Source organism: Apus apus, chromosome 24 (assembly GCF_020740795.1).
Source record: "Apus apus isolate bApuApu2 chromosome 24, bApuApu2.pri.cur, whole genome shotgun sequence".
Lineage (NCBI taxonomy): Eukaryota > Metazoa > Chordata > Aves > Apodiformes > Apodidae > Apus > Apus apus.
The window spans coordinates 761,804-788,127 of record NC_067305.1 but is presented as its reverse complement, the minus strand read 5'-3'; the positions used below and the strand labels follow the sequence as shown (position 1 = coordinate 788,127).

General features: G+C 49.2%; 1 protein-coding gene across 6 annotated transcripts in view; it reads left to right on the top strand.

Annotated features, from left to right (window-relative positions):
* The window catches only part of LOC127394120 (excitatory amino acid transporter 4-like), a 34,804-nt gene extending 9,294 nt beyond the window's left edge, over nt 1–25,510 (top strand). For 3 of the 6 annotated variants that reach the window (XM_051639892.1, XM_051639891.1, XM_051639893.1), the window contains exons 2-11: nt 1,405–1,565; nt 12,133–12,390; nt 13,192–13,329; nt 14,122–14,326; nt 16,046–16,088; nt 16,697–17,037; nt 19,178–19,411; nt 20,463–20,657; nt 21,103–21,237; nt 22,194–22,600. In XM_051639892.1, the coding sequence (XP_051495852.1) occupies nt 12,177–12,390; nt 13,192–13,329; nt 14,122–14,326; nt 16,046–16,088; nt 16,697–17,037; nt 19,178–19,411; nt 20,463–20,657; nt 21,103–21,237; nt 22,194–22,392 (1,704 nt within the window). In that variant the 5' untranslated portion in view covers nt 1,405–1,565; nt 12,133–12,176 and the 3' untranslated portion in view covers nt 22,393–22,600. Of the gene's footprint in view, nt 1–1,404; nt 1,566–12,132; nt 12,391–13,191; nt 13,330–14,121; nt 14,327–16,045; nt 16,089–16,696; nt 17,038–19,177; nt 19,412–20,462; nt 20,658–21,102; nt 21,238–22,193; nt 22,601–24,485; nt 24,513–25,179 lie in introns of those variants that run through there. The other 3 variants (XM_051639896.1, XM_051639895.1, XM_051639894.1) reach the window with 3 other exon arrangements.
* Nucleotides 25,511–26,324: the final 814 nt, after the last annotated feature.

Genomic DNA, 26,324 nt, shown 5'->3' with positions numbered 1-26,324 from the left:
GTGAGCAACTGAGTTGTGTGAAGACCAAGCAATTAGTCAGGTGCAGACAGTGTGTTCTTGTCTCCTGGTGGAGCTATGGCCTGTGTCCTTGCTGATTTGGCAGATGAAGCAAGTTAAAAAAGGCAGAATGACAGAGTTAGTCAAGACTCCAGGCCCCAAATGGCCTATCCAACCAAGTCCTGCCTAATCACTGTCCTGATTTATGGTTGGGCTTTGTGATCTTACAGGTCTTGTCCAACCTAAATGATTCTATGACAATGTCTGCAAAAAGCCAGTTGGTGTTGGGAGCTGCTCCTTGTAGCCTGGGCTCAAGAGGCCTAACTCTCCTCTTCCCAAAGAGTCTGATGGGGACATGGGGCTCAGTGGGATTTCAGTTCTAGGACTCTCTGTCAGATGAACCTGACACTTTGGCTTTGACTTGCCCCTTGCTGGATGAGTTCAAACTCTGTGACAAGTTCTGGCTGCAGACACAATTCATCACTGTTGAGATGCTGAAGCTGGAGGATGCAGCAAAGCCCCTGCACTGGTGCCACCTGAATTGAGGAACAGGCTACAATCAGGAAACACCTGGTATGTCCCCTGTGAGTCATGTGTCTGGTAGAAATAGGAACAGAGTTACTGCTGTAATCTTGGTGCTGGGGCTTGTTTTTTGGACATAATTTTTCACTCTGAACCAGACAGAGGCAGCAGTGGCTGTGTGGTGCTCACACCTGCAGTCTTGTGGTTTTGGCATTAGTGGAAATTTTGAAAGGTGGGACTTCTGTCAAAAAACTAGAGCAGGAATCAATATGTAAGAAAATAATGAGTAAAGACTGGAAGTTTTGCCCACTTCCTTGGAAGCAGAGTGTGGCTCCCTGACAGACTGTGTTGCTAACCAGTTTCCTCTGCACACCCAGTGAATTGATTCCTCCTTGTCACTTGCCTAATACACCAACAGGACACTACAGGGATCTGGCTGAGGCACAGGCACATGTGCATTCCCTTGGGCTGATGGGGATGAACCACAGGAGTGTGACTGGATCTCTGAGATCCTCCTGGCACAGACCGGACTGGTGAAGGACCTGCCCGTTCAGGGTAACCAGCTGTTGCTGCTGGATGGAAGGAACAGACTGAGGGGCAGGAGTGGGATGGGGATGAGATCTGGCTCTCATTGAGCAGCTTGCCCTGCTCTCTGTTACTGCTAACTCTTTTTGCAGCTGGCATGAGGAGGCAGAAGAAAGCACAAAACCACTGGTAGTGTCAAATCCACTGTGGACTATATGCAACACCATGGTGATAGGTGCTTTCTGTCTTCTGCTCTCCTGCAATCATCGAAGATGTTTTCAGTCTCCTCCTCCATGCCACTCCCCCACCCCCTGCTGCCATGTATCCTGAACATATTACTGTCTTCCTTTCCTCTCTCAGGAGGTACTGCTCAGAGCTCTCTGCTAATGCTGTACCTAAGGAGAAATTCCTGCATCCTGTCTTTGAGCTTAAAGAATTAAAGAACCAAACAACTCAGAATAATCCCCCAGGAGGAAAAAGACCCGCTGCCCTTCCTGCCTGACAACCAGCACTTGTTCCAGGTGAGTGGTTTTGTCAGCAAATCTGAATGCATGAATAAGAGCAGTGCCAGGTCCAGGGGCTGAAGCAGGACAGGAGGGTGGCAGGACGTTTCCTTGGGCGTGTGCATGAGAGAGCAGCAGGGGTGACTCTCACCCAGGTTTTGGACAGGGGACTGCCAAGAGGGGAGTGCTTGAAAAGTGGGACTGGATGCTCTGGGCTGGGGTGAAATGCCTGGTGGGCAGCAAGAGAGAGACCTTAGCATGAGCAAGGAGCAGTGGGGAGATGGGTTCTTGTCCTCCCAGTATCGGACTTAGGCCCTCAACACTGGTCATTGTGTCACTGTAGAGCTTAGCTGGGCTGAAATTTCTGCCCATTGCAGATTTCTCTCCCCTAGCTGGTGCTCCCTCACCGAGCTGGCTCAGTACCTGGACCCTGGGCAGATCCATTCTCTTCCTGGGTCCGTTGTCATGTGAGGATCTGGCTGGGAGGGAGCTGGCTGCCAGGCAGTGAGTAGAAAATGGAGCTATCCTAGCACTTCACTGAGCAGAAAGCCCTGCCAGGGGCTGCTATAGCAACACAAAGATGGTTGAGTTCACCCCAGTTGGGCTTGTGAATGGAAATTTTCAGCACAGGCACTTTAGCTGCATTGCTTTCAGCTTATACTGCCTGTCCCAAGGGCAAGCGATGGGCCAGGCTGCAAAGGGTCCAACAGCAAGAGGGGTGAAGATGCTTCCAGCCAGGGGGTCTGTGAGCCCTCTCTATCCTACTCCTCAGGACTGAAAAACCCACTTCATAGCAAAGTGGCTGGATTCAGTGCTCCTGACCACAGGCACTGAGCTACTGACAGGGGAAAGTGAAGCAGGAGTGGAGACATCCACCCCTCCTTTATCATCCTTGCAAAGATGGTCCCTGCAAAGCACCTCAGCTGGTGGTGGAGCACCCATAGCTTCCTACTCTGGAATGCCAATGATCTGCCCAAAAGCAAAGCAGGGCTTGAAAGCTGCTAACTACAGTTGTCAGGCAGAGTCTGGAGGGTGATGCAGGGCCCTGCCTGCCTTGTCTCGAACAGCCTGGCACATCCTTGCAAGCACTCAGCCTTCCCTCCCTCCACGCAAGGAAGTCCATTTAACTTCTGCCCTCTCACTAGGTGGCCCAGCACCAGAAGCTGCCCACCTTGGACAGACTAGAACAGCTTTCTCAGTGACCCTTTGCCTTGCCCCTCCATATCTGCCCAGCTTATCCCGACCTCTCCCCAACCCCTCTCCTGTAGAGATTCCTTCCTCTTCTCCCCCTTAGGGTGCTTCCCTGTTGCTATCTCTGGAGACTTCCCTCCTTGCAAATCCTGTTGGTTTTGATGCTGAACATAACAGCAGCGTTTCCTTGGAGACAAGAGAAACAGTGGGCTCAAAAGTGCTGATTTTTTCAGTCTTTGGCTGGCTTTCAGCAATGAAGAAAAAGGGAGAGCTGCTTTAGCAGAGGGAAGAGGGAGCCTGGGGGTCTGCCACCTTTTCCAGTGTTGTCCCTCTGGCAGCAAGGCTTGCCCGAGTGCCACTCTGTGCCCTGGTGTGAAGTACAGGCTGTGCTGACAGGGCTGCCTTGGGACTGCATTGCTGCTCCAGGCCCTGGGGGCTGGTGAACCTGGGAGAGACTGCGGTGGGCATTGCTAATTTGGCTGATTTCTGTCAGTCCCTGGAGTAAACTGACTAATTAGATTAACCCCTTGTGTGTTCTTCCATGCTGACATTAGCAATAGTGGGACAAGGATGTAAAGCACCAGCATTTCATTTACTGTCCCCCATCCACTCAGTCTGAGTGCCACCTGAATGTGGCACCTGAATGTGGCACCTGAGTGCCACCCAGTGACAACTGGGTTTGTCCCAGCCAAGAGCCTGAACCTGTGAGAATTGGCTGACACCTTCTGGCCACGTTAGCCATCAGAAAGCCAAGCCAGGGCACCATGCATAGGCAGAGGGTGGAGGGCATGGGCTGGCTGATGATATTCTGCCTCATGAGAGAATGAAGTGCAGGGCAAGAAGGCAGAGAAGGTCTTCACTTGGACTTCTAGTTTACTTTCTCCAACAAGAGAGATCTGCAATTCCACATCCTGCCAGTGGTCAGACCTTCCTTGTCCCTGAGGAGTATTCACAGCAGATCCACTTGGCTGACACCTCCCCCTCTGTGGAGGCACCCCGGGGGTTCTCACCATCTGTCCAGCAGCCACAAAGAGCACCAGGTCATTTCCATGGAATAGCATTCTCTTGTCTATCTTTCCGTGTGCTGCAAGAGTGCTGTGCAGGGGTTAGAGGGAGAGAGAGGAGTGGGAAACCAGGCCATGGCTCTGTACTAATTATACATGTCAATCAGCTCCAGGACACTGCCAGGGACAGAGTGTGTCAGTGCTGTCTGAAAAGTCCTGTAAAGCCTTGTCTCACAGCACATCAGGAGAAGATGGAGGGATCACAGCATGTTGGCAGGGACCCCTGGAGGTCATTTAGTACAACCCACCCCACTCAGAGCCAAGTCAACCACAACTGGTTGCTCAGGACCATGTCTAATCAGCTTTTGAGTATCTCCAAGGATGGTGACCCCACAACCTCTCTGGGCACCCTGCTTCAGTGTTCAGTCTGCCTTACAAGTAAAAGCCTCTCCTGATGATTTGAAGGAATTTCCTGGTGTCCACCACCTCCCATCTCATCACTGGGCAATGCTGAAAATGCTCTGCCACTATCTTCTTTACACCCTTCCTTCAGGTACACATTGGTAAGAGCCCCCTGAACCTTGTCTTCACGCTGAATAGTCCCAGATCTCTCAGCCTTTCCTCATGAGAGATACTCCAGTTCCTTTATCAGGGATACTCCAGGCCCTTTATCTTCTTTGTGGCCCTTTTTTGGGCTCTCTCCAGTGTGTCCATGTCTCTCCTGTGCAGTTTCCCCTCAGGCTCAGTCAGCTCAGAGCCCTGGGACCTCAGAGGCTGTTGGGTGCGACTGGGGCGAGGGCAGAGCAGCGCGGCCGAGGATGGAGATGCCTTCCCCGTAGACTTGCATATAGTTTCTGTTCCTGTTGTGAAGGAGTGCTAAGCCACGGGAAGCTCTGTTTGGGCAGTGAGTTTCCCTCACTGGTTACAAACATACCAGTGAAACAGGTTTTCCCTGGGCAGCACAAACTCTGTCTGTTCTGCCTGGAAACACCGAAAGCATCACTGCTCCACAGAACTGATCCTCTCTGGCCAGCACCACTGCCCGGGCCTCTTGGGAGCTGTTTTCCATGTGGAACTGGGCCCTTTCTTAGCTGTGAAGCTCTGCAGATGCAGATGCAGCCCGTCTCCAGCTCCCCCCCATATCCTGCCCCCAGATGCAGCCCTATGGACACACAGCACCAGGCACTTGCTGCACCAAACACTCCCCAGGTTCCAACACCATTCATGGGGCTCTGCAAGGCTCCCCCACCACCGTGGAAGAGGTAGACAGAGAATCTATGAACTTGCCCAGTGCACAGGCCAGGTTTGTAGCTACACACTCCTGTGGACAGACTACCCTTAACCCCTGCTGAGAGCCCGACACGGCACCACTCAGCAGGAACATGCTTGTGAGCCCCCATGGATGCAAACTGCCTCGAGACAGACGTGCAAAGATTTTCACTGCGTGAAAAAGAAACCTCGGGGCGGGACTTTTTGCATGGGCATGTAGTGAGAGGACAAGGGGCAATGGGTTAAAACTTGAAGAGGGGAGAATGAGATTAGATATTAGGAGGAAATTCTTCACTTAACAGGGTGGTGAGAGCCTGGCCCAGGTTGCCCAGGGAAGCTGTGGCTGCCCCATCCCTGGCAGTGTTGAAGGGCAGGTTGGATGGGGCTTGGAGCAGCCTGGGCTGGTGGGAGGTGTCCCTGCCCATGCAGGGGGTTGGAATTAGGTGACCTTTAAGGTCCCTTCCAACCCAAAACTTTCTAAGAAACACAGCCTGCTTCTTGATGTTGCTGTTTGAATAACTGAGTGCAGAAATATTTCAGTGATGGCAGCATTATAAATGTCAAACATTGTTGATGTTTTTATTTTTCCTGAAGCTCAGCCTCCACAAAAAAGAACCCTGTATCCTCAGGGACCAACTCCACATACCTTGTCTCCAACAAAGCCTTGTCAGGGAGCAGTGTGGGCTTGTACCTCCCAAAGGGACTGGCAGCCAAGCACAAGCTGGTGGCCATCAGGTCAAGGTTTGGTCAGCAAGAACATAGCCAGGTGGCCTCAGAGCCAGACATGCCAGACAGGCCTAGGAATGCCACTCATCCTCTCAGAGATGGAAGGATGGTCTATGTTTGCAGGTCATCATATGACTATTTTATTTCCTGTCTCCTCATTTCTTCCCTAATAATTGCTAGCAGTGTTTTTCTGCCAGCCTGTACTTTCATGTCATATTTCCAATATCTTTTTTAGTCACTAGAGTATAAAATGAAGAGTTATTTTTCCACGTTTACTGCTTTTCACTTATCCCCTCAGCAGTTAATCTTTCAGGTCACTGTAAGCAAATGAGTAATTCCACACTCTACAGTTTCTTACTGGGCCTCACAACTGAAATCTCTCTATTGGCAAAAATAGCCAAGAAATTCTACCCCTTTTGGTTTTGTGTTACCACAGAGGATCATAAGTGGATCTTCCCTTCCATCCCATGATGCATCCATGCCTGTAAAAAACTTTCATACAGGATCCTTGCCAAAAGCTTTTTTTAAAAATCCGATTGATCTGACACTGAGGTTATATCCTCACTGATGTGGTTTTTTCTTCAATTAGTTGCATTTCATGACTGCCTTTTACTTCTGCTGCTCTCCCGAGTTCTCCATTTTAACCAGCTGGCCTTTCCTCTGGAAGAGGGGCATGGATGCAGGGGGCTGAGTGCCTTGGAAGAGTCTGTATCAAAGCAGATATTCCAGATCATTTCTCAAGAAGCTTCTCTGCTGTGTGCACATTGTGGTTTGGACCCAACACGACAACAAAGAACCAGCCCCGTGGCCGCTCACTCATCCCCCCTCACACACACCCTGGGATGGGGAGGACAAACCCAACTAGAAGCTCCTGGGTCGAGACAAAGGACAAGGAGGGTTCTTCACCAATTGAGGTCCCGGGCAAAACAGACTCAACTTGGGGCACACTAGTAATTTAATGTCACACTAATCAATGCCCACAGGACACAGACACACACAGAGCAGGGCTCACACACCTCACCCCACCCCTCCCTTCTTCCCACCCAGTGCTCCTTATTCCTGGGCCCCTGCTCCCCATTTCTCTCCCTCCTTCCCCCTCGTCAGGGCAGATTCCTCACAGTCCTGCCCTGCTCCCCACGGGTCCCTCCCATGGCAGAGTCCTCCACCAACCTCTGCTCCATCAGCCCTTCCCACCAGCCCCGGAGCTGCTCCAGCACTGCCCAGAGTCCTGGGGGAACAGGCACCTCCCCTGCCCGGGGGCTTCCACAGCTGCACCATCCCAGCCCACGAGCAGCAAATCCAAGGGGAAAGTGCTGCACGCTGGATGGTTTCAGCTTTTCTGATGTTGGGTATTTAGAAGAGACAAGGCATAAAGAGGAGGGATGTTCCTCAGTACAAGTTGGAACAGATGCATCCCAGTTAATTCAGAGAATTTGTGGTTTCTAGATCTTTACATATTCTTAAGCACTATTGTCTTCCTCTCCCCACATTGGAAATCTGCTCCCTGCATAGATAGGAAAACAAACACACAAAAATCTGCCAAGAGCAGGGCAGAAGAATCTAGTGCAAAAGTCTTCCTTCCCCATTTTTTACTTTCACCATCTTCTACTGATGTCCCTAAAATAGCCCAAATTCCACTGCTGATGAGAAACCTCATTGCCAGGAACTAGGCATTAGGTTTGCAACACTGACATTTATTGCAAAATATCCTGTGTTTCCTGGTTCTAGCCTTGAAGTTACCTCCAAAAAATGTTCTCTCAAATATCAGTGCTTCTGGCAGAGTTGAGCCTGGAGAAACAGCTGTGAATAGGAGAATCTTCACCCAAAGAGAAAAGCCACTTTCTTCCTTACAAGAGGGAAAATCAAAGCCAGTGACAGACTGTTAATCTGCAAGAGTGTTTTGGTGACTGGCTGTGGCAGATTGAGAATTTATAGCTGATGCAACAGAGAACATTTACACAATGTCAGGCCAATGATGCAGAGGGAATGTGCTGTGGAGGGGGACACTATTGCAAAATATGCAGATGGAGAAAGGGAGCCAGTCAGGAAGAGGGTGGGGACATCACGGGGGTAAGTTCTGATGGTGAGTTCCTTCTGTGAAATAAGTTTTGCTCTGAGAAGGCAACTGAGCATATGGTGGGACATGGGATCAAATTACTAATCCTGAACTTCCCAATATCAAAAGAGAAATTTCATTTTGTTTGCACAAAAATACATTTTGCACTGCATGTGGATGGGGAAACATCTGGAGAAAAGAGCAGGTGAGTCCCTTTGCAGGTGTGGGTTCTACTCCCACTTTGGCTGTATTTGTCCTGTTGCTGTATTATGGTCCAACTCTAAGAAAGGCAAGTTCAGAGGAGAGATGAGTCTGTTTTCTGTGTTTAGGGGCTGGAGCGTGTCCAGAGAAGAGCAACAGGGCTGGGGAAGGGGCTGGAGCACAAGTGTGAGCAGGAGCAGCTGAGGGAGCTGGGGGTTCAGCCTGGAGACAAGGAGGTGAGGGGAGACCTGCTGGCTCTGCAGCTGCCTGAGAGGAGGCTGGAGCCAGGGGGGTCGGGCTCTGCTCCCAGGGAATAAGTGATGGGACAAGAGGAAATGGCCTCAAGTTGCACCAGGGGAAGTTTGGATTGGATCTTGGCTGCCCAGGGCAGGGGTGGAGTCCCCATTCCTGAAGGGGTTTCAAAGCCCTGTAGATGTGGTGCTGGGGGACATGGGGCAGTGGTGGCCTTGGCAGGGCTTGGACTTGATGATCTTCAAAGTCTTTCCCAACCAAAAGGATTAAATGATTCTATGGTTCACTGTGGGTTTCCTCAGGTCACCATGGGGAGTGGGAAGCCTGGTTTGTGTGTAACAAACCCATGATGGGTGATTTCAGAGCCCTCAGTGGGACTGTTCTCACTTCACTAAAGAGAGGGGAGCTTTGCATGTCAAAGGAAGTTAGCACTTCTCCTGACCAAGGTGTGCTGGGTTGCTTGATGAAGAGTGAGTCGTTTGGGAGTAAGAAGGAGAGCTCTGGGCAGGTGAAACTTTCTTTGGTGGTTCTGCTTTTAGAGGTGATTGCCTTGGGTGGCAATCTGTAGGCAGTTGCACCACATCCCTGCTAACTGGAAGCCAGCCAGTGTTATTCCAGTCTACAAAAAGGGCACGAGGGAAGATCCAGGGAACTACAGACCTCAGCACCTCAAAAAAATAGGGAGATTATACTGTGAATTATTGAAATGTAATTAAAGAATAATGCAGTAATCAAGCAACAAAGGGAAAGTCCTTTTTAACTAATTGGTTATCCTCCTATGATAAAGTCCCCACATGAAGGTGGTGGATGGAGTTTTTCTGAATTTTAGTAAGGCATTTGATACTGTCCCTCACAGCCTCCTTCTGGACCTCTTGGCCAGCTGTGAGATGAGCAGGTTGATGGGACTCAGGATGAAGAACTGGCTGAAGGGCAGAGCTGAAAGTCTGGGAGTGAATGGGGCTACATCTGGCTGGTGACTGGTCGCCAGGGTTGTTCCTCAGGGCTCAGTCCTAAGGCCAGTGCTGTTCAGTATTTTGATTGGCTTCCTTGAGAGGTGGTGGATGTCCCAAGCCTGGCGGTGTTTAAGAGGTATTTGGACAATGCCCTTAATTATATACTTTAACTTTTGGTCAGCCCTGAAGATTGACTACAGAAGGGATTACTCAGTGAGTCTGTGATGGCAAAGGGTGAGAGCTGAGAGGTCTTTGTGGGCGACATGGACAGTTGCATTGAGTGGTTGAGAATGGATCAAAAACAGTCCAGAGAAGGACTTAGGGGTGATGGTGGACGAGAAGCTCAACAGGAGTCAGCAATGTGTGCTGGAGCCCAGAAACCAACCTTGTCCTGGGCTGCTTCAAAAGCAGTGTGGCCAGCAGGTCAAGGGAGGGGATTCTCTACCTGTACTTGGCTCTTGTGAGACCCCACCTGGAGCACTGTGTCCAGTTCTGGAGCCCCCAACATAAAAAGGACATGGAGCTCTGGGAGAGAGTCGAGAGGAGGCCACGGAGATGGTCAGAGGGCTGGAGCAGCTCTGCTCTGGAGACAGGCTGGGAGAGTTGGGTGTTCAGCCTGGAGAAGAGAAGGCTCCAGGGAGACCTTAGAGCACCTTCCAGGGCCTGAAGGGGCTCCAGGAAAGCTGGGGAGGGGCTTGGGACAAGGGCAGGGAGGAAGAGGACAAGGGGACATGGATCAAAGCTGGAAGAGGGGAGATTTAGGTTGGACATTAGGAGGAAATTCTTCACCCTGAAGGAGGTGAGACCCTGGCCCAGGTTGCCCAGGGAAGCTGTGGCTGCCCCATCCCTGGCAGTGTTGAAGGGCAGGTTGGATGGGGCTTGGAGCAGCCTGGGCTGGTGGGAGGTGTCCCTGCCCATGCAGGGGATTGGAACTGGATGATCTTTAAGGTCCCTTCCAACCCAAACCAGTCTATGATGATGATTCTATGATTCCTTGTAGGGCCAATGATGCCAGTAACTAGCAAAACAGAGGATACACAATATATGAAAGTCCTGGCTCATTGGAACCTGACAGCCTCCCTATATCTGGGAGGCTACTAAAGAAATTATAGAGGTCTGTTCTAGGGCACAGGGAAATGGGTCAACCTAGACCTACTGTGGAGTTCAGGAAGCACAAACTGAAGGAATATGTACTTTGCAGTTTCTTTCTCTTATGTGTAGCTGTGAATACTAGGAGGTCTGGCAGTGGAAAGGGGACAGACAGGCAAAGTTTTCACCCAGTCTGATGTACATTGGCTCCATCAATAGATAAATGCAGGGTGGTGTAATAAGAATGTGCAATCAAGCCAGAATCAGCAGACCAAAATCCACAGAATACTGTTTGCTAACCCAAAAGCTTGGGTGACTGCAGCAGCACTGCAAGGTTCCTGCAGCCAAAGCCTCAGGAGGGCTTTGAATGACTTGTCTGGGCCACCCCAGGTGTCTCTGCACTGCCCTGAACCTGACAAAGGCATCTGTGCAATCACATCTATCAGAATGAAGGTTTTGCTCCATCTGTCTGTTGGAAATGACCTTGCAACGTTGTACCACAAATTCCTCTCTAGGGCAATGTCTTCACTTCATGACTGGCATTTATCTGGGTCTGAACAGCAGACACTTGATGTGTATTTTACACTGCAATGTGTTTTACATTGTAAATGATGTGTATTTTACAACATAATCCAAGTTGTGAAGGGGAATCTGGGAATAATAGTAAAAAATGAAGAGTTAAGGAACAGTAGACTGCTCCAGGCCTTGCAAGCAGTAAGTCATGGAGCAGAACTGGTCCTTTATTTACCTCTTTGGAGTAGGTTTGATCTCAGTCTTGGTATCTGTGAAGATAAGACAGCAGGTGAACCTCATCAGTGGAATGTGCCATACTTGAAATACTCCTTGAAAGTCCTGTTGTTCCTCAAAGCACAGCCAGCAACGCGTTATCGTCAGGCTCCACAGATGGCAAAGGGATTATCTTGCTTTCTGCAGAACAGCCAGTGCCACTCGCTGACGTGGGGAAAGCTGTTCTGCTTGGTCTTGTTTGGAACAGTTTATGTACAGGCACTGGTTTTATTGCCAGGTGATAAAAACTCATTCCTGCCCAAACTGACAGAACTCCTAAGAGCAAGCCTGGGGGGCTGCAAAGCCCTTTCTGGCTGCCCAGGCCATACAGATCACTCTTCAGTGCAGGCTAGCTTCTGCAGAGGCCAGAGCTTCTCCAGAGACATCAGAGCAGTTGTGACAAGACCCTGGCAGCCTTTAGATGCCTGTCCCCAAGGTCTGCTCCTTGCAGAGTGGCAGAGGAGTTCATTAATTAACCCTAAATAAACCTGCTCAGGGCCCGAGGGAAATGACCAACATAAGAAGGACATGGAGCTTCTGGACAAAGTCCAGAGAAGGGCCACGGAGATGATCCAAGGCTGGAGCACCTCTGATAGGAGGACAGGCTGGGAGAGTTGGGGTGTTCAGCCTGGAGAAGAGAAGGCTCCAGGGAGACCTGAGAGCACCTTCCAGGGCCTGAAGGGGCTCCAGGAAAGCTGGGGAGGGACTTGGGACAAGGGCAGGGAGGGAGAGGACAAGGGGGGATGGATGAAAACTGGCAGAGGGAGATTTAGGTGAGACATGAGGAGGGAATTCTGGAGTGTGAGGGTGGTGAGAGCCTGGCCCAGGTTGCCCAGGGAAGCTGTGGCTGCCCCATCCCTGGCAGTGTTGAAGGGCAGGTTGGATGGGGCTTGGAGCAACCTGGGCTGGTGCGCGGTGTCCCTGCCCATGCAGGAGGTTGTAACTAGATGATCTTTAAGGTTCCTCCTAACCCAAACCGTTCTTAGATTCTATGATCTATCAGGACAAGGGGCGGCTCCTGACCTTATGCTTTCCCTCCTGTGCTCCTCCCTGCCCAGCACAGGCAGAGCCGTGCCCTGGGGACTGCCCAGCCGTGTTGGCCATGGGCGAGCAGACCCACGTCAACAGCCTGTTCCTGAACGAGGAGGCAGCCAAGAGGCTCCACGGGGAGGGCCGGGCCCATCGCCTGCGCCAGGCTGTGCAGCGCCGCGCCGCGCGCGCCAAGAAGCGGATGCGCAGCATCACTGCCGAGGGAGCCAAGAGCTTCTTCAGGAGAAATGCCTTCGTCCTCTTCACCATTGCTGCAGTCTTACTAGGTAGGAAGCTGGTGGCAACACTGGGCACCGTTTATAAATGTGCGATTAAGTTTGTTCATTCTCCAAAGATTTTATTTTGTCGTAACAATTTAGCTGGGGAGATAAAGCTGAGGAGCTGACAGCACCAAAGGTTGTCCAGATTAGAAGTACGTTTTTGTACAAGGACAACAGACCTTGCACAGGGCATATGTGAGAGCATCCTTGTTGTTCCTGACTGCAGCTTAGGAACAGCCTAAAACAGAAAGGATTTGATGATCCAGCTCCTCCAATCCTCATTAAAAAAAACATCCATTTTTGTTCAGAGGCTCCTTGTGACTGTAGCTCCAGGCACAAGATTCCTGCCAGAGCTTTGGCCTGACACTACCAGAAGGGGGAACTGGTGCAAAGTGCTGTCACACAGTGCAAACTGAATCTGCCCTGCAGATAGTGGGTTGTCCCAAGGTTTTGATACATGTTGTATGTCTCTGATTCACTGGCTGAAATCAGCTTTAAAAGGGGGTGGGCAAAGTCTGTGAACTGCGTAGTCACACTTAGGTTAGGCTGGGAGATCTTGTCTCTGATGACTGCACTTTTGTGCTCATGAGCTTCCTGGGAACAGACCCCAGAGGAGCAGCAGACAGAGCAACAAGGAGACCTGTGATTTAAGCATGAGATGCTGTGCACATAGATAAGTCAGAGGGAGAGAGAGAGCATAGAGTAAAAACTGGATCACAGCCTTTTAGAAAAAGAAAGAGCATTTGCTCCTTCAGACTACTGGATTGCACTGTCCCATTTCCATTCTCATCCCTTGCTGATCCACAGGGATCATCCTGGCGTTCTCCCTCCGGCCCTACCAGCTGACCTATCGCCAGATCAAGTACTTCTCCTTCCCTGGCGAGCTGCTGATGCGTATGCTCCAGATGCTGGTTCTTCCTCTCATTGTCTCCAGCTTGATTACAGGTGAGAAGTGTTTGCTGCTGCTTTCAGCCAAGGCATTTATCAGCAAAGAGGGATGCCAGCTGTTCTTGGAGCACCCTCTGTGCCCCAGCTGGAGGTGCTAGGATGAGCTTGGCTAATACTGACAAGCCTGAACCTACAGCTGTGGTGAACATGAGTCACACACAGCCCTGCTGGCTCAGGAGTGGGAAGAGCAGCTTTGTGCTTTCTTAGTTGACTGGGGAAGACACAGCGTGGGGTTTCCAGCACACAACACTTGAGCACTATCCTACATAACCTCAAATGTCAACAAGTTTGTTGCCCAAGGCAGCTGCAGGTTTCCTCCAGCCTAGGGAAGGTTAATTTATGTCAGACCAAAAGAGATGGTAACCAGCTGGAGAGATTATTTCATCCAGTTCATCACAGAAGACACAGCAGCCAGCCAAGTTTTCAGACAGCAGAAGGGACTGCAAAGCATTCCACCTGCTGAAACATACCACCATTAGGGCCTTAAAGGCCCAATGTACCAGGCAGGGATTGCTTCCCTCCTCAAAGCCTTAGGAGGAAATTGCTATATTCCCAGATGCAGCCTAGGACCCACCAGTGCTATGCTTCTTCATAACCACAAGCCACATTCTCCCACATCAACATCACCCTGGAGCTCCAAGTCTGCCCCTTGTATGCTGCACTTCCTAGAGACTCCATATCCCTGTCCAGCTCCCACATGTGTCCTGCACACTTTGAATCCTCCTTGGGCTTCCCCCTTCCCTCTAGGCAATAGACCTTCTCACCTTGACTCTCTGTGTGACTCCCTAGGAATGGCCTCACTGGATGGCAGAGCCTCAGGGAAGATGGGGATGCGTGCTGTCATCTACTACACAGTGACCACGATCATAGCAGTCTTCATTGGTATCCTCATGGTGATCATCATCCACCCAGGAAAAGGATCAAAGGACAAGCTTCACCGAGAAGGGAGAATTGAGCAGGTGCAGACCACAGATGCCTTCATGGACTTGGTGAGGTAGGTGAACAATGTGGTTTCATATCAACGAGGGCCCTGGAAGGTATGGATGTCCATGAGAACTGGGCAATTTCCTAGCACTACTTCCTCCAAGCCCAAGACCAGTGCATTCTATGAGGAAGAAATCAGGCAGAGGAGGTAGGAGACCTGCATGGATGAATAAGGGTCTTCTGGGAAAATTTAAATAGAAGAAGATTTACAGAATGTGGAAAACAGGACTGGCCACTTGGGAGGAATATAAGAATGCAGGGATGCAAAAAGGAAAGCTAAGGCCCACCTGGAATTAAATCTGGCAAGGGGTATCAAGGACAAGAAGGGTTTCTTCCAGTACATCAGTAGAAAAATGAAGACTAGGGGAAATGCAGGCCTGCTGATGAACGAGGCAGGTGCCCTAGTGGCAGAAGACACAGAGAAGGTAGAGTTACTGAATGTCTTCTTTGTTTCAGTCTTCACTGCTAAAGTTGAACCTCTTGAATCCCAGACCCTAGAGGGGAGGTAAGAGATAAGGTCTGGAGAGAGGAAGACCCTCCTGTCCTGGTTTAGTGGTTGAGGAGAGCCACAAACCAGAGGGCAGAACCACTCCCTGTTACCCCCTCCACCCTCCCAAGGGAAGATAAAAGGGGAATAAGGAAGAGAGACTTCAGGGTTGGAAATTGAAACTGGAACAAGTTTAATGCAACCAGTGGTGTTCCCCAGGGATCAATACCCAGTCTGGTCTTGTTCAATGTGTTCATCAATGACCTGGACGAGGGGACAGAGTGTGACCTCAGCAAGTTTGCTGATTATACAAAACTGGAAGAGGTGGTGACACTCCAGAGGCCTGTGCTGCTGTTCAGCGTGAGCTGGACAGGCTAGAGAGTTTGGCAGAGAAGAACCTCATGAGGTTCAACAAGGGCAAGTGTAGGATCCTGCACTTGGGGAGGAAGAACCCCAGGCACCAATAGAGGTTAGGGTGGATCTGCCGGAAAGCAGTTTAGAGGAGAAGGATCTTGGAGTCCTGATGGACAGTAAACTATCTATGAGCCAGCAGTGTGCCCTTGCTGCCAAGAAGGCCAATGGAATCCTGAGTTGCATAAAGAAGAGTGTGGCCAGTAGGTCGAGGGAGGTCACTCTCCCCCTCTACTCTGCCCTGGTGAGGCCACAGCTGGAATACTGCATCCAGTTCTGGGCTTCCCAGTTCAAGAGAGACAGGCAACAGCTGAACAGAGTCCAGGGGAGGGTAACAAAGATGATGGGTTCTGAGCATTTCCCTGATGAGGAAAGGCTGAGAGAGCTGGGACTGCCTGGAGATGAGAAGGCTGAGGGGAGACCTTATCAATGTATGTAAGTATCTAAAGGGTGGGTGCAAGGAGGATGGAGCCAGACTCTGTTCAGTAGTTCCCAGTGTCAGAACAAGGGGCAACAGGCACAAGCTGGAACATGAGAAGTTCCACCTAAATATGACAAAAAAGTTATTTACTATGAGGGTGAGAAAGAACTGGAACAGGCTGCCCAGGGAGCTTGTGGAGTCTCCTTCTCTGGAGACATTCGAAACCTGTCTGGATGCAGTCCTGAGTAATATGCTCCAGGAGATCCAGCTTTAGCAGGGGAGTTGGACTGGATGATCTCTAGAGGTCCCTTCCAATTCTGACAATTCTGTGTTTCTGTGTGGCCAGGAAGCCCATGCTTCCCTGAGAATCAAACAAGACAATAACTCTTTCCTTGTTTTATCTACTGCAGGAATATGTTCCCGCCCAACCTGGTAGAAGCCTGCTTCAAACAGGTATGAAGTCCCACCTGGCCTATCACTTCCCTTTGCACCCTGTGCCCCAGACCATGGCCCAACCTACCTCTTTAAGGGATGGAATAGAGATTGGTTTATGTTGCCTTCACACTGCCCCAAGTCTGACTGTTCCAGGAGGCTTTGGAGTCATTAGTCGGTGTCATAGCAGCCCCCATGCAAGCTTTCCAAGCTGTCTCTAGATGGGGGCTTCAATCTCTGCCCCATCCCATGCTCAGAGTCAGAAAGGGTTTGTGCGATCTCAGGTAAAAGGCTTGGGCTGGCAGTGAAATGAGAGCAGATTCACCAAGGATTTGTCTCTTGTGTAGTGCCAGTCTCTTGGAAGCAGTATAAAGGATTATCAGAGAAGCCAGATCTCTCAATCCTAGGGATATTAAATGCTCTGATGGTCTCTTTTGACCTTCCATTCTATGAACTTTTTGATCAAAGTACTAAACTACAGAGCTTAAGAACTGTCAAAGCAAGTTTCCTACACACAGGTCAGCAGTGAACTTGCAGTACTCTCCTTTCTTTGGGAAGGGATGCATGAGCTTAGCATGTTGTCCTGAGCTCCTGAGCCTGTGAGTGCATCTGATAATCTGTCTTTTCAGTACAAGACACAGTACAGCACCAGGGTCTTCACCAGAACCGTCCTCCACAGCAGCAATGTCACAGCAGGTGTGACAACCACTCAGAACCCTGTGCCTGAGAACTTCACTGGCATCCTGGAGAACGTCACTCATGCCCTGGGGACCATCTCCGAGGTGCTGACTTTTGAAGAAGTCATTCCCATCCCGGGCTCAGCCAATGGGGTGAACGCGCTGGGGCTGGTAGTGTTCTCCATGTGCTTCGGTTTGGTGATCGGCAGCATGAAGCAGAAGGGACGGGCCCTGCGGGAGTTCTTTAACTGCCTCAACGAAGCCATCATGAGGCTGGTGGCCATTATCATCTGGTGAGGAGCACGGCCGGTTGGAGCAGGAGGTCTGCAGGTGCAGTTTCCACTGACCTGATGAGAAGTGGGGTAGCTTTAAGGATGACATGCACAGGAAAAGCAGACGGACACAGCTCTCCTTTGGCTCCACCAGGCTGGAGGGAAAAGTCTGGATGGGATACTTTCTCACATTTCATTTCCTGTTTTTTGTTTTTACCTTAGAAATATCAGGTACACCAGGACTTGCTTTCCTTGAGGCTGCTGGAAACATCTTTGGAAGACCAGAGAGCTGGAGTGGAAGATCTCTTAGCCTTACCAAGAGGGGTAGGGTGTGAGACTTTCCCACCAAAAGCTTTCCTTCCAGCTATGTTCCCGGAGTCTGACTTAGCTATGAATCACAACAACCTATTGCCACTTCCCTGCTACTCAGGGTGGCACCTGAATGTATTAATTAGCTCTGAGAGCTGAGGTGGGTTGACAAGGGCAACACAAAGTTACTGCCTTTCAATTTGAGGTCTCCCAGATTCCAACCCCTCTAGAGCTCTGTTGCTTTCTGTGTAGGCCTGCCTGTGGGACATGGTCCACAAGCAAGGCATTGCTGAGATGAGTCTTCTCTAGAAGGCAGCATTTTACCAAATCTTGTTACTGGAAGCTCTTTACCCATGTAGGTAAAGGTCTAAAGGCTCCAGTTCTAAATAGAAAGTTGTAGTAGGTACTGAGAAACAGGAGAGATATGGAGCTGGCAGAATATATGGAAATGTCTGACAGGAAGGGGATCTGTCAGCCCTGCACCCTCTCCCGTTTTATATCACTCCAGCTTCCATTCCCTGGTCTTCTAGTCACAATCTTTTATCTCAGAGCAACATCCTGGGCATAGGGGACACAGCAGAGTGTTGAGGAGCCCCAGCCCCACTAGGATCAGGGCACAGAAGACAGACCATGAGAACAATGGAACAAGCAGACCTGCACACTACTCCCAGAAACAATTTCAAGGTGCCTTCAACACCCCTTTCAGCTCCCTCTTACAGTGAAGGAAGGCAGGGTGTTGATGTGTAGCTGGTTACACTCAGGAAACTGCCTGTGCACATAAAGGAGGTGCTGTCTGGAGAGATGTCCTGACCTACGAAATCCTGCTGCTGAAGGAGGCAGGACTGTCAGCTGCAGCCCAGCACTCCTGAAGCCACAGGCTGCAGAGCATCTCCCAGGAGCTTGTTTCTCCTGGGGAGATCTGGTCAGTGGCTGCAGCCACAAATTGTCTTCTAAGAGGAAGGTCAGAGGAAATGAAATACCTGTGAAATCCTTTCCTGAAACTTTTCCAAACCTCCCAGGCTAAGTTGGAATTTGGCATGTGTACCTCAGAGCCTTGTGCATGAATTGCATGTGAGCTCTTGAGCTGTAGAGGCCAAGCCCTGAAAGGCGTGGCTGGGGATTTTCTTTGGTCCAGTTATTTGTCCATGTTTAGTTTAGTACCCATGATATTCTCCATGTCTGCATCATGGCTTCCTTTCTGTGGAGCCTCACTGCTGCTCAGAGGATGCATTGTTATGGAGGGGGAAAAAAGCTACAAGGGATGGAAAGGATAGCAGTGTGTCTCAAAATGGGGTCTTCTATGAGCCTTGGCTGCTTTCACACATGTTGGTGTGCCCACATATGGATTCCCTGTATATTCCTATTCCCTAAATGTGAATGTCTGAAGATAGCAAAGCTGATAACCCAGAGCCTATAAGAAACTATTGCTTTTTCTCCCCAATTCCCTGGTTCTCCTGTACTTCCCTTCCCTTCTCAGTAAAAAAAATACTCTCAGCCCAAGCCCTGTTAGGAAAGGAAGGGACTTGGAAGACTCCCCTACACAACCTCCCCTATCAATTCTACAAGGAGTGTTGTGGAAACATGTAGAGAACCCAGAAGGAGGAGGAAACCTCCACCAGTACCTAAGTTGTGTGCACAACAGTGCTGGGGTCCCCGACATTGCAAAAAGTGCTGTGTTTTGACCATGTGTTGAACAAGTCTCAGCTCTTTCCAGGTTTCCTGGAAGGAATTAGGCTCAGTGAGAACTTCTGGTGTGCTGCCTTATTAGGAATTTGTCCAGACAGCATGCATTAAAGATGGTGTGAAAGTGTGGGAGCCAGTTCTGAGCACCAGCCTTCTGTTTCTGCCACAGGTATGCTCCAGTTGGGATCATGTTTTTAATTGCTGGCAAAATCCTGGAGATGGATGACCTGGCAGTCATGGGAGGCCAGCTGGGGATGTACACACTGACCGTCATTGTTGGACTCCTCATCCATGCCCTCTGCATCCTGCCACTGCTCTACTTCATCGTCACTCACAGAAACCCCTGGGTATTCATTGCAGGGCTTCTGCAGGCCCTCATCACAGCCCTGGGCACCTCCTCAAGGTATGATGGCTATATAGGAGGAGGGTTGGGGGCGGTGTGGATACTCTGAGGCTGCTTCTCAGCACCCTGTTGTCCTCAGTGCAGCACTGTGATCTCACAAGTTCTGGCACTAGCAGCTTTTTGCACTGGCCCAGCCAAGCTCATGTAAGAGTGGAAAGATTCCTACTCCCATGCTCTGGAGCCTAATGATGTGGTTACCTCTAACCAGCCGTGCATGACCCATCTTCCTTCTTACCAAACATGGTGGTGACTCTGCTGGCAGCACTGAAATGCTGAGCTCTGGACAAGTGTCAAATCCCACCGAACTGCAGCGTTATTTCCTGGGCAGGTCCCTTGCACACACACAGGTCCTCGCAGACGTTTGCACATCCTGCTGTCCCAGACACACTGCACACGTCCCAGGCATGAAACCCAGGCAAAGGCAAGGACACCTGTATGACCTGTGGCACAGGCTGCCAGGCAGCACAGACACAGCAGCGGATTGTTGGTAGGTGTTGTTTCACTAAGGGTCCTGCTTCTTGCTGTGTTCATTTCCTGGCAAGCACAGGTCAGTCTCTCCCACATCCATTCCCACACTGAAACATGTCACATTTTTCCTGCTCATGTTTTCTTTCAGAAACAATTACCTGCTTTCTCTGCAAGATACATTCTCACACATGGGTCATTCTTTTTGCCTTATGCACTGGGGGGAGTGAGAAAGAGCTCAGGTTTTTTTAATAGCTGGAAAAGTTCTGGTCTCGAGGCTTTGTCCTATGTCCTGAATCCTCCAGCATCACCTTCGTTTGGTGTTACACAGCATCATCAGCCTCAGGGCTACAAAGCCCCTGCCCCAGGCCCCTGAGAAAAGCCATGTCTGAACGTGCATCTGCAGTGTGCACCGTATCTGCGGAAGCCTTGCTTAGACTGTTCTTTCTCCTAGCAGCTTCTGGCCTCTGGCTCACTTGGCAGGGTGAAAAAGCAGGTGGGTAAGGTCATAAACCAGGCAGAGGCTTAGTCTGTCTTCTAAAGTCAGCACGTACCCAGATTGTGTTGTTTTGTAAATTCCTTTCAGCTCAGCAACCCTGCCCATCACCTTCAGGTGCCTGGAAGAAAACAATGGTGTGGACAGGCGCATCACGAGGTTTGTTCTGCCTGTGGGAGCTACAATTAACATGGATGGCACCGCTCTGTACGAGGCACTTGCAGCCATCTTCATTGCACAAGTCAACAACTATGAACTTGACTTCGGGCAGATCATCACAATAAGGTGACTTTTGAGTTACAGGGCTACAGGAAGAGCTTTGGGGTTGTTGGCTTATCTGAGGTGTGGTCAAGGTTCCTCTTTTGCTCAGAAGACACAGTAAGGAAAAGAAAGTATGGAAAAGAAGGGTGTACTAAACTTCCAGGTGTAGAAGCACATATGATTTGGATACCACACCTTTGAGGCTCCACTTGAGCCCTTATCACATCTCCAGGCACAGGCTGTCCCTTAGCTAGAGCTGCAATGGGCAGTCTGTTGTGGATGGGTGCCTGGCAGGGGGAGCCTGGCTGCCGTGTTGATGTCCCATGTGTCACCACCCTGCTGGGTGGCCAGGGCAGAAAGGCTGCCCTAGTTCTAGGTTAGGAGTTTGAGCTGTTTCCTGATGTTTTTGCAAACACCACTACCTCTTTTCTTCCCTTTGCTGATAGCTGTGCTTTCCTGTCCCCTGCAGCATCACTGCCACGGCAGCCAGCATCGGAGCCGCAGGGATTCCCCAGGCAGGACTGGTCACCATGGTTATAGTGCTGACCTCAGTGGGGCTGCCAACTGAAGACATTACACTGATCATTGCTGTGGACTGGTTTCTGTAAGTCCTCTGCTCAGCAGCATGCACTGCTCTGTGCTCCCTGCCAGTGCTTACAGGGTTTGTCTGTCCTGCCAATGTCTCAGCTACAAGCAGTCTCAGTAACCTGTATAATGACACTTAAAAGAAACCTGTATCCATGAGACCTTAGCACAGTAGCCCCCTCTGCTCTGCCCATGCACTTCAGTGACCCAGTGCAGAACAGGGAATGCAACAGAGCAGGAAGGAATGCAAAGACTATGCTCAGGGTTATCAGTCAAGGAAGGCTCTCTGAGAGTCATTTTCCTGTCAGTGTCGAAGAGACAATTATTAGAGTAACTTGAAAAGTAGAAAATGCCATTGAAGATGTTTCTGTAATAGTCTTCGTCCCCTTAGCTGTTACTTAGGAGCCTGCCCCCCTACTCAGCCTTGGTGAGGCTGCACCTTCAGCCCTGTGTGCAGCTTGGGCACCACAGGAGAGGAAGGACATGGAGGTGCTGAACAGGGGACAGAGAAGGGCAACTAGGCTGATTATGGGTCTGGACAACAGGTCTGATGAGGAGAGGTTGAGGGAGCTGGGGCTGTTCAGCCTGGAGAAGAGGAGGCTGAGGGGAGACCTCACTGCTCTCTACAGCTGCCTGAGAGGAGGCTGTGGTGAGGTGGGTGTTGGGCTCTTCTCCTTGGTGACCAGTGATAGGACAAGAGGAAATGGGGTCGAGGTGCACCAGGGGAGGTTCAGGCTGGATATGAGAAAAAAATTCTTCACAGAAAGACTGGTGAGGCCTTGGAACAGGCTGCCCAGGGAGGTGGTGGGGGCACCATCCCTGGAGGTGTTCAGAAAAGGGGTAGATGTGGTGTGTCAGGAGATGGTTTAGTGGTTAGGGTGGATGGTTGGACTTGATCTTGAAGGTCTTTTCCAACCTTGATGATGGTTTCCCAACCTATGATTCTATATTTCATTTTCCCCTTTGATTTTTCAGGGACCGCCTTAGAACGACCACCAACGTCCTGGGGGATTCTCTGGGGGCTGGAATTGTGGAGCATCTCTCCCGGCATGAGCTGGATGCACAGGACTGCGAACTTGGTAATTCTGTGATAGAGGAGAAAGAGCAGCTCTCCCACCTGGTTTGCCCACTGAAGGACACCCACAGGCAGCCCAGAAGTGATACAGCTGTGTGAACTCAGGCAGCAGAGTGCAGATAAATGCTGTAAAAAGGCAAGACTTGAAAGAGAAGTCCATAGTGGAGGACAGAGAAAGATCCACTCTCCAAGATACACACTTTTCTCCCCAGTTCTCCCACACGGCAGTCTTCCCTGATCCTTTTTCTCCCCCATCTCTTTCTGAATGGTGAAAATTAAACTGCAAAGAAGGTTTTATTCCACAAAAGCCTGATTTAGTCATTCTTACGGGGTCCAAGAGTCAGACCTGAGTAAGGAACACTTAGTGAATTAACTGGACTAGGAGGTCTTTGTTTCTGAGCTAAAGTATGATCACAGTTAAGTGGCAAAGTGGGTTGATGACACCATCACCTCTGGACTGGCACCAAAATGGTGCCATGATGATTCCACCCTACAGGATACAGCTGCAGAGCCTTCACTTGGTCAGTGCAGCATGTAAGCTTTTGGCTTTGGCCACTTGGAGATGTGTGCTCCTTGCTCACAGTCCTGGTGTTTGCAAAGATATGAAGATGATGCTTCCCGAGAGCTTCTCACTCCTCTGGCAACCCTTTGGCTGCAGATACAAGTCACCCAGCTCCTGAAGGAATGTAGGACCATACAGCAGGGACAGGGCTCAATGTACTGGCTGGTAGGACATGTAGGGGTCAAGAGGCTTTTCACTAGTGGAAGCTGCTAAGGCATTGTGAAAGCAGCAAACAAATAAAGAATTTATTATATCCATTATTGAGCCTCTGACACAGCTCTCCCCTCTAGCAAGCTCTATCAAACACTAGTCAACTGCATTTGTTTAACAAGCTGGCTCTTCTTGGTGAAACCGGAGGGGAAAGGCAAAATCTACACTTTGCCCACCTGAGCAGCTGGGTGGCATGTCCGTGCCAGGAATGACTCCCACTCCAGGTTTGCTCAGAAAACATTTTCACTCCTCATTGTAAAACTCCTAAGGAAACTGTTCCTTTGCTCCTCTTTGGTTATTTTCAGAAGTGACTTCCCTTCAGTCCCACTGCTCCAGAATGTCATTCAAAGTATCTCTGTCCTTCTACAGCTCCTTATCTTTTATAGGCAGTACCAAACCACTTCCCAGCACTTGTACAAGCTGGCCAGACCTGAAACTCAGAAATTCTGGGTAAATTGCTCTATTCCTACCAAACAGAGCTCAGCTTCTGCTTAACACACTTGGGCATAAGCCCACACAACATCCAAAACATTCCAGAGGCTCAACCAAGAAACAGGGACCTGCTTCAATCATGCTCTTTCACCCTTCCCTGGCGTGGCCAGGAACACATCCTGTATCTCTCACTCCAGCAAACAGGACCAGCATTTGCTCCATAATATCCAGATCCATGAACATCCAGAAAATGAATGTGTAGACATAACCAAGAAGACATAAAGGATCCACAGTTTTTGGGCTACTACAGTGTAGCTGGTCTGCTTTAGAAACGGTGAAGCTCAGAAACTGCCTCTTGTTGCACAGACAACTATCTGAACTGGGCAGCTTTTACTTGAGATCTGTTCGTTATTCTGAACCAGAATATCACTTAAACCCCACTGCCCTGGCTTTCCACACTGATCCCTCTCATCCAGAAGCCCTAACCATACACTCAGAGGTGCACCTAAGTGGACCTCATTAAAAAAGACCTCAGAGGCACAAGCTGGAGTCAACTTTGCAAACTACAACTGCACAGCTGCCCATGCTTAGATCCCCAGCACTAGCACAGCTTCCTAAAGCACATTTCTTGAGATGTCCAAAGCCAGCTCCTGAGGCTCTTTTTGGTCCTTCAGGAAGTGTAGGATTATATATTTGTGCTGCCACATCCACATCCTGTAGGCAGGTTATTCTGTTTTTATGGGCTGTATGATTGTTGGGATCAGAGACACATGCATCTCTTACACACACAAGGGGATCACAAAGCAGGGTACATAGAGGTGTTGTAGCTCCATGTAGCAGTAGGTGGCTCCAGGCTGTTTCCTGACTGCTTATTCTAACCAGATCAGCTCTAGCAAGCGAGCAGGATAACAAATTACTATCCTCCTCTTTGCAGCATTTTTTTATCATGTATGAATATTATTATAATGTCTACTCTTCTCCTTTCTAGACTAAACAGACCCAGTATACCTCACAGGTAATCATCATTCACCTTCCTCTCCTCTGGACTTTTCCCTCGCTGTTCCACATCTTTATTTAAGTGGAGTGAATAAAATTTGACACAACAATCCAACTAAAGATTTATCAGTGCTGAGTACTGAGGAAAGAATATTTCATGTATATTAAGATTTAGATCTTAGACTCAAGTTACCATAGCTTAACAGCATGCTATGCATCAACTTGGTCAGGATAACTGTCCACAATTAATACATACAGCAAATGTAAGTCTGTTCATCTTATCTTAAATCTTTGTGAGGTTAGACTCTTACTTTGATGAGATGGCTGCACCTAAAGGCTGGATCTTAATCAAAGAGTTCTAAGATGGACTGCATCAGCTTGTATCTATAGTGGGCTAAAATAGCACTAGCTTATCATTCACACAGCTCAGCTGACATGAGTCTAAACCTTCATAAAAGAACAGACCTGCTTATAAAATCCGATAAAGTGCTTTATTTATTCATAACAGCATGACAGCATTTTACGCCACTCCAGTGGCAATATATGATAATTCCTACATCATTCCAAAGCAGAACTGCTGCCCAGCTAGTAACTGCCCAGACTGTGTTTGCACAGCTGATTATTGTTTCCTGAGTAATTTCTATTTGTCCAACTGAACTGCACCTTTTGTTTCTTTTTTTTTTCAGACTATTTGTCCAACTTTCCAAGAAAGCATTGAATTCTAACTCTGAGGAGACTTTCTGTGTGTAAAGGGAAAACTGATGGATCAACTGGAAGAAAACAATGTTGGATTGGACTCTAGCTCAAATGGGAATTAATTCTGAGAAGTCCTATGGCTTGGGTTGTACAGAGTCAAACTAGATGATAGTAAGGGTCCCTTCTGGCTTTATAATATATGCACATGCTTCATGGTTTAGAGATATTGCAAAAGGACTTTCCAGCCCAATCATTTTTAAAAGCTCCCTGGAAGGATCCTGATGGTAGATGGTACTTTAATAAAACTCAGCAGGAGTCTGACGTGTTTTCAGTTGCTGTTAGCAGACACGTAAACATACCACAAAAGGGGCTCTCCATACCTCATTGCATCAACGTGACCTCACATGTTCCCACAAAGTCCACTCCAAGCCTTGCCATTTGTGATTTCCTGCTTTCAACACAAGATTAAAGGAGCACAAACAAGTAGAGGCCTAATTTTCAAATACTGCAAACCAGTCTTCCATGGGGAATTTCAGAATTCAGCTCATAGTTTATAGCTCTGGTGTTTACCCATGTTGTTAACCAGTTTATGATTGGGATTATCTGTTTACAGTACCTGAACAGTAAAGAATTGTCATTAATTTGCATATATATATATAAATACACACACACCTCTACATATATGTATTAAATGGGTACATGTGTACAAACACACATATACACAGAGATAATTTTTTGTTGCTAATCCAAGAAGGAAAGGCAATACTAAACTCTCACTCTGCAAAGCTGCATACTTCATTTTGATGCCCACCTTGATTTACCCAACTCATCCCACCCTTAAAACAATGGAGGCTATTTTACTTCATTCCATCAAGGAGTCTTCCAAGGAAGGAGCTCAGTGCATGCTGATCTTGAATTGTACCTGCTGATGATGTAATGAGACCTTATTGATGCACAGAGAAAATTCTCCACTTTGTCTTTCACTTCCCTGCACATATTCCAAGGATCCCACATCCCCACAGAATCTGACCTGGCAAGAAAGCAGGATGTAAGAGGTCAGCCAAGAACACAAAAGTGTCTGTCCTCCTTCCAAACCCAACTCTGACCTTGTACTAACTTAGCCTTGAAAACCGGG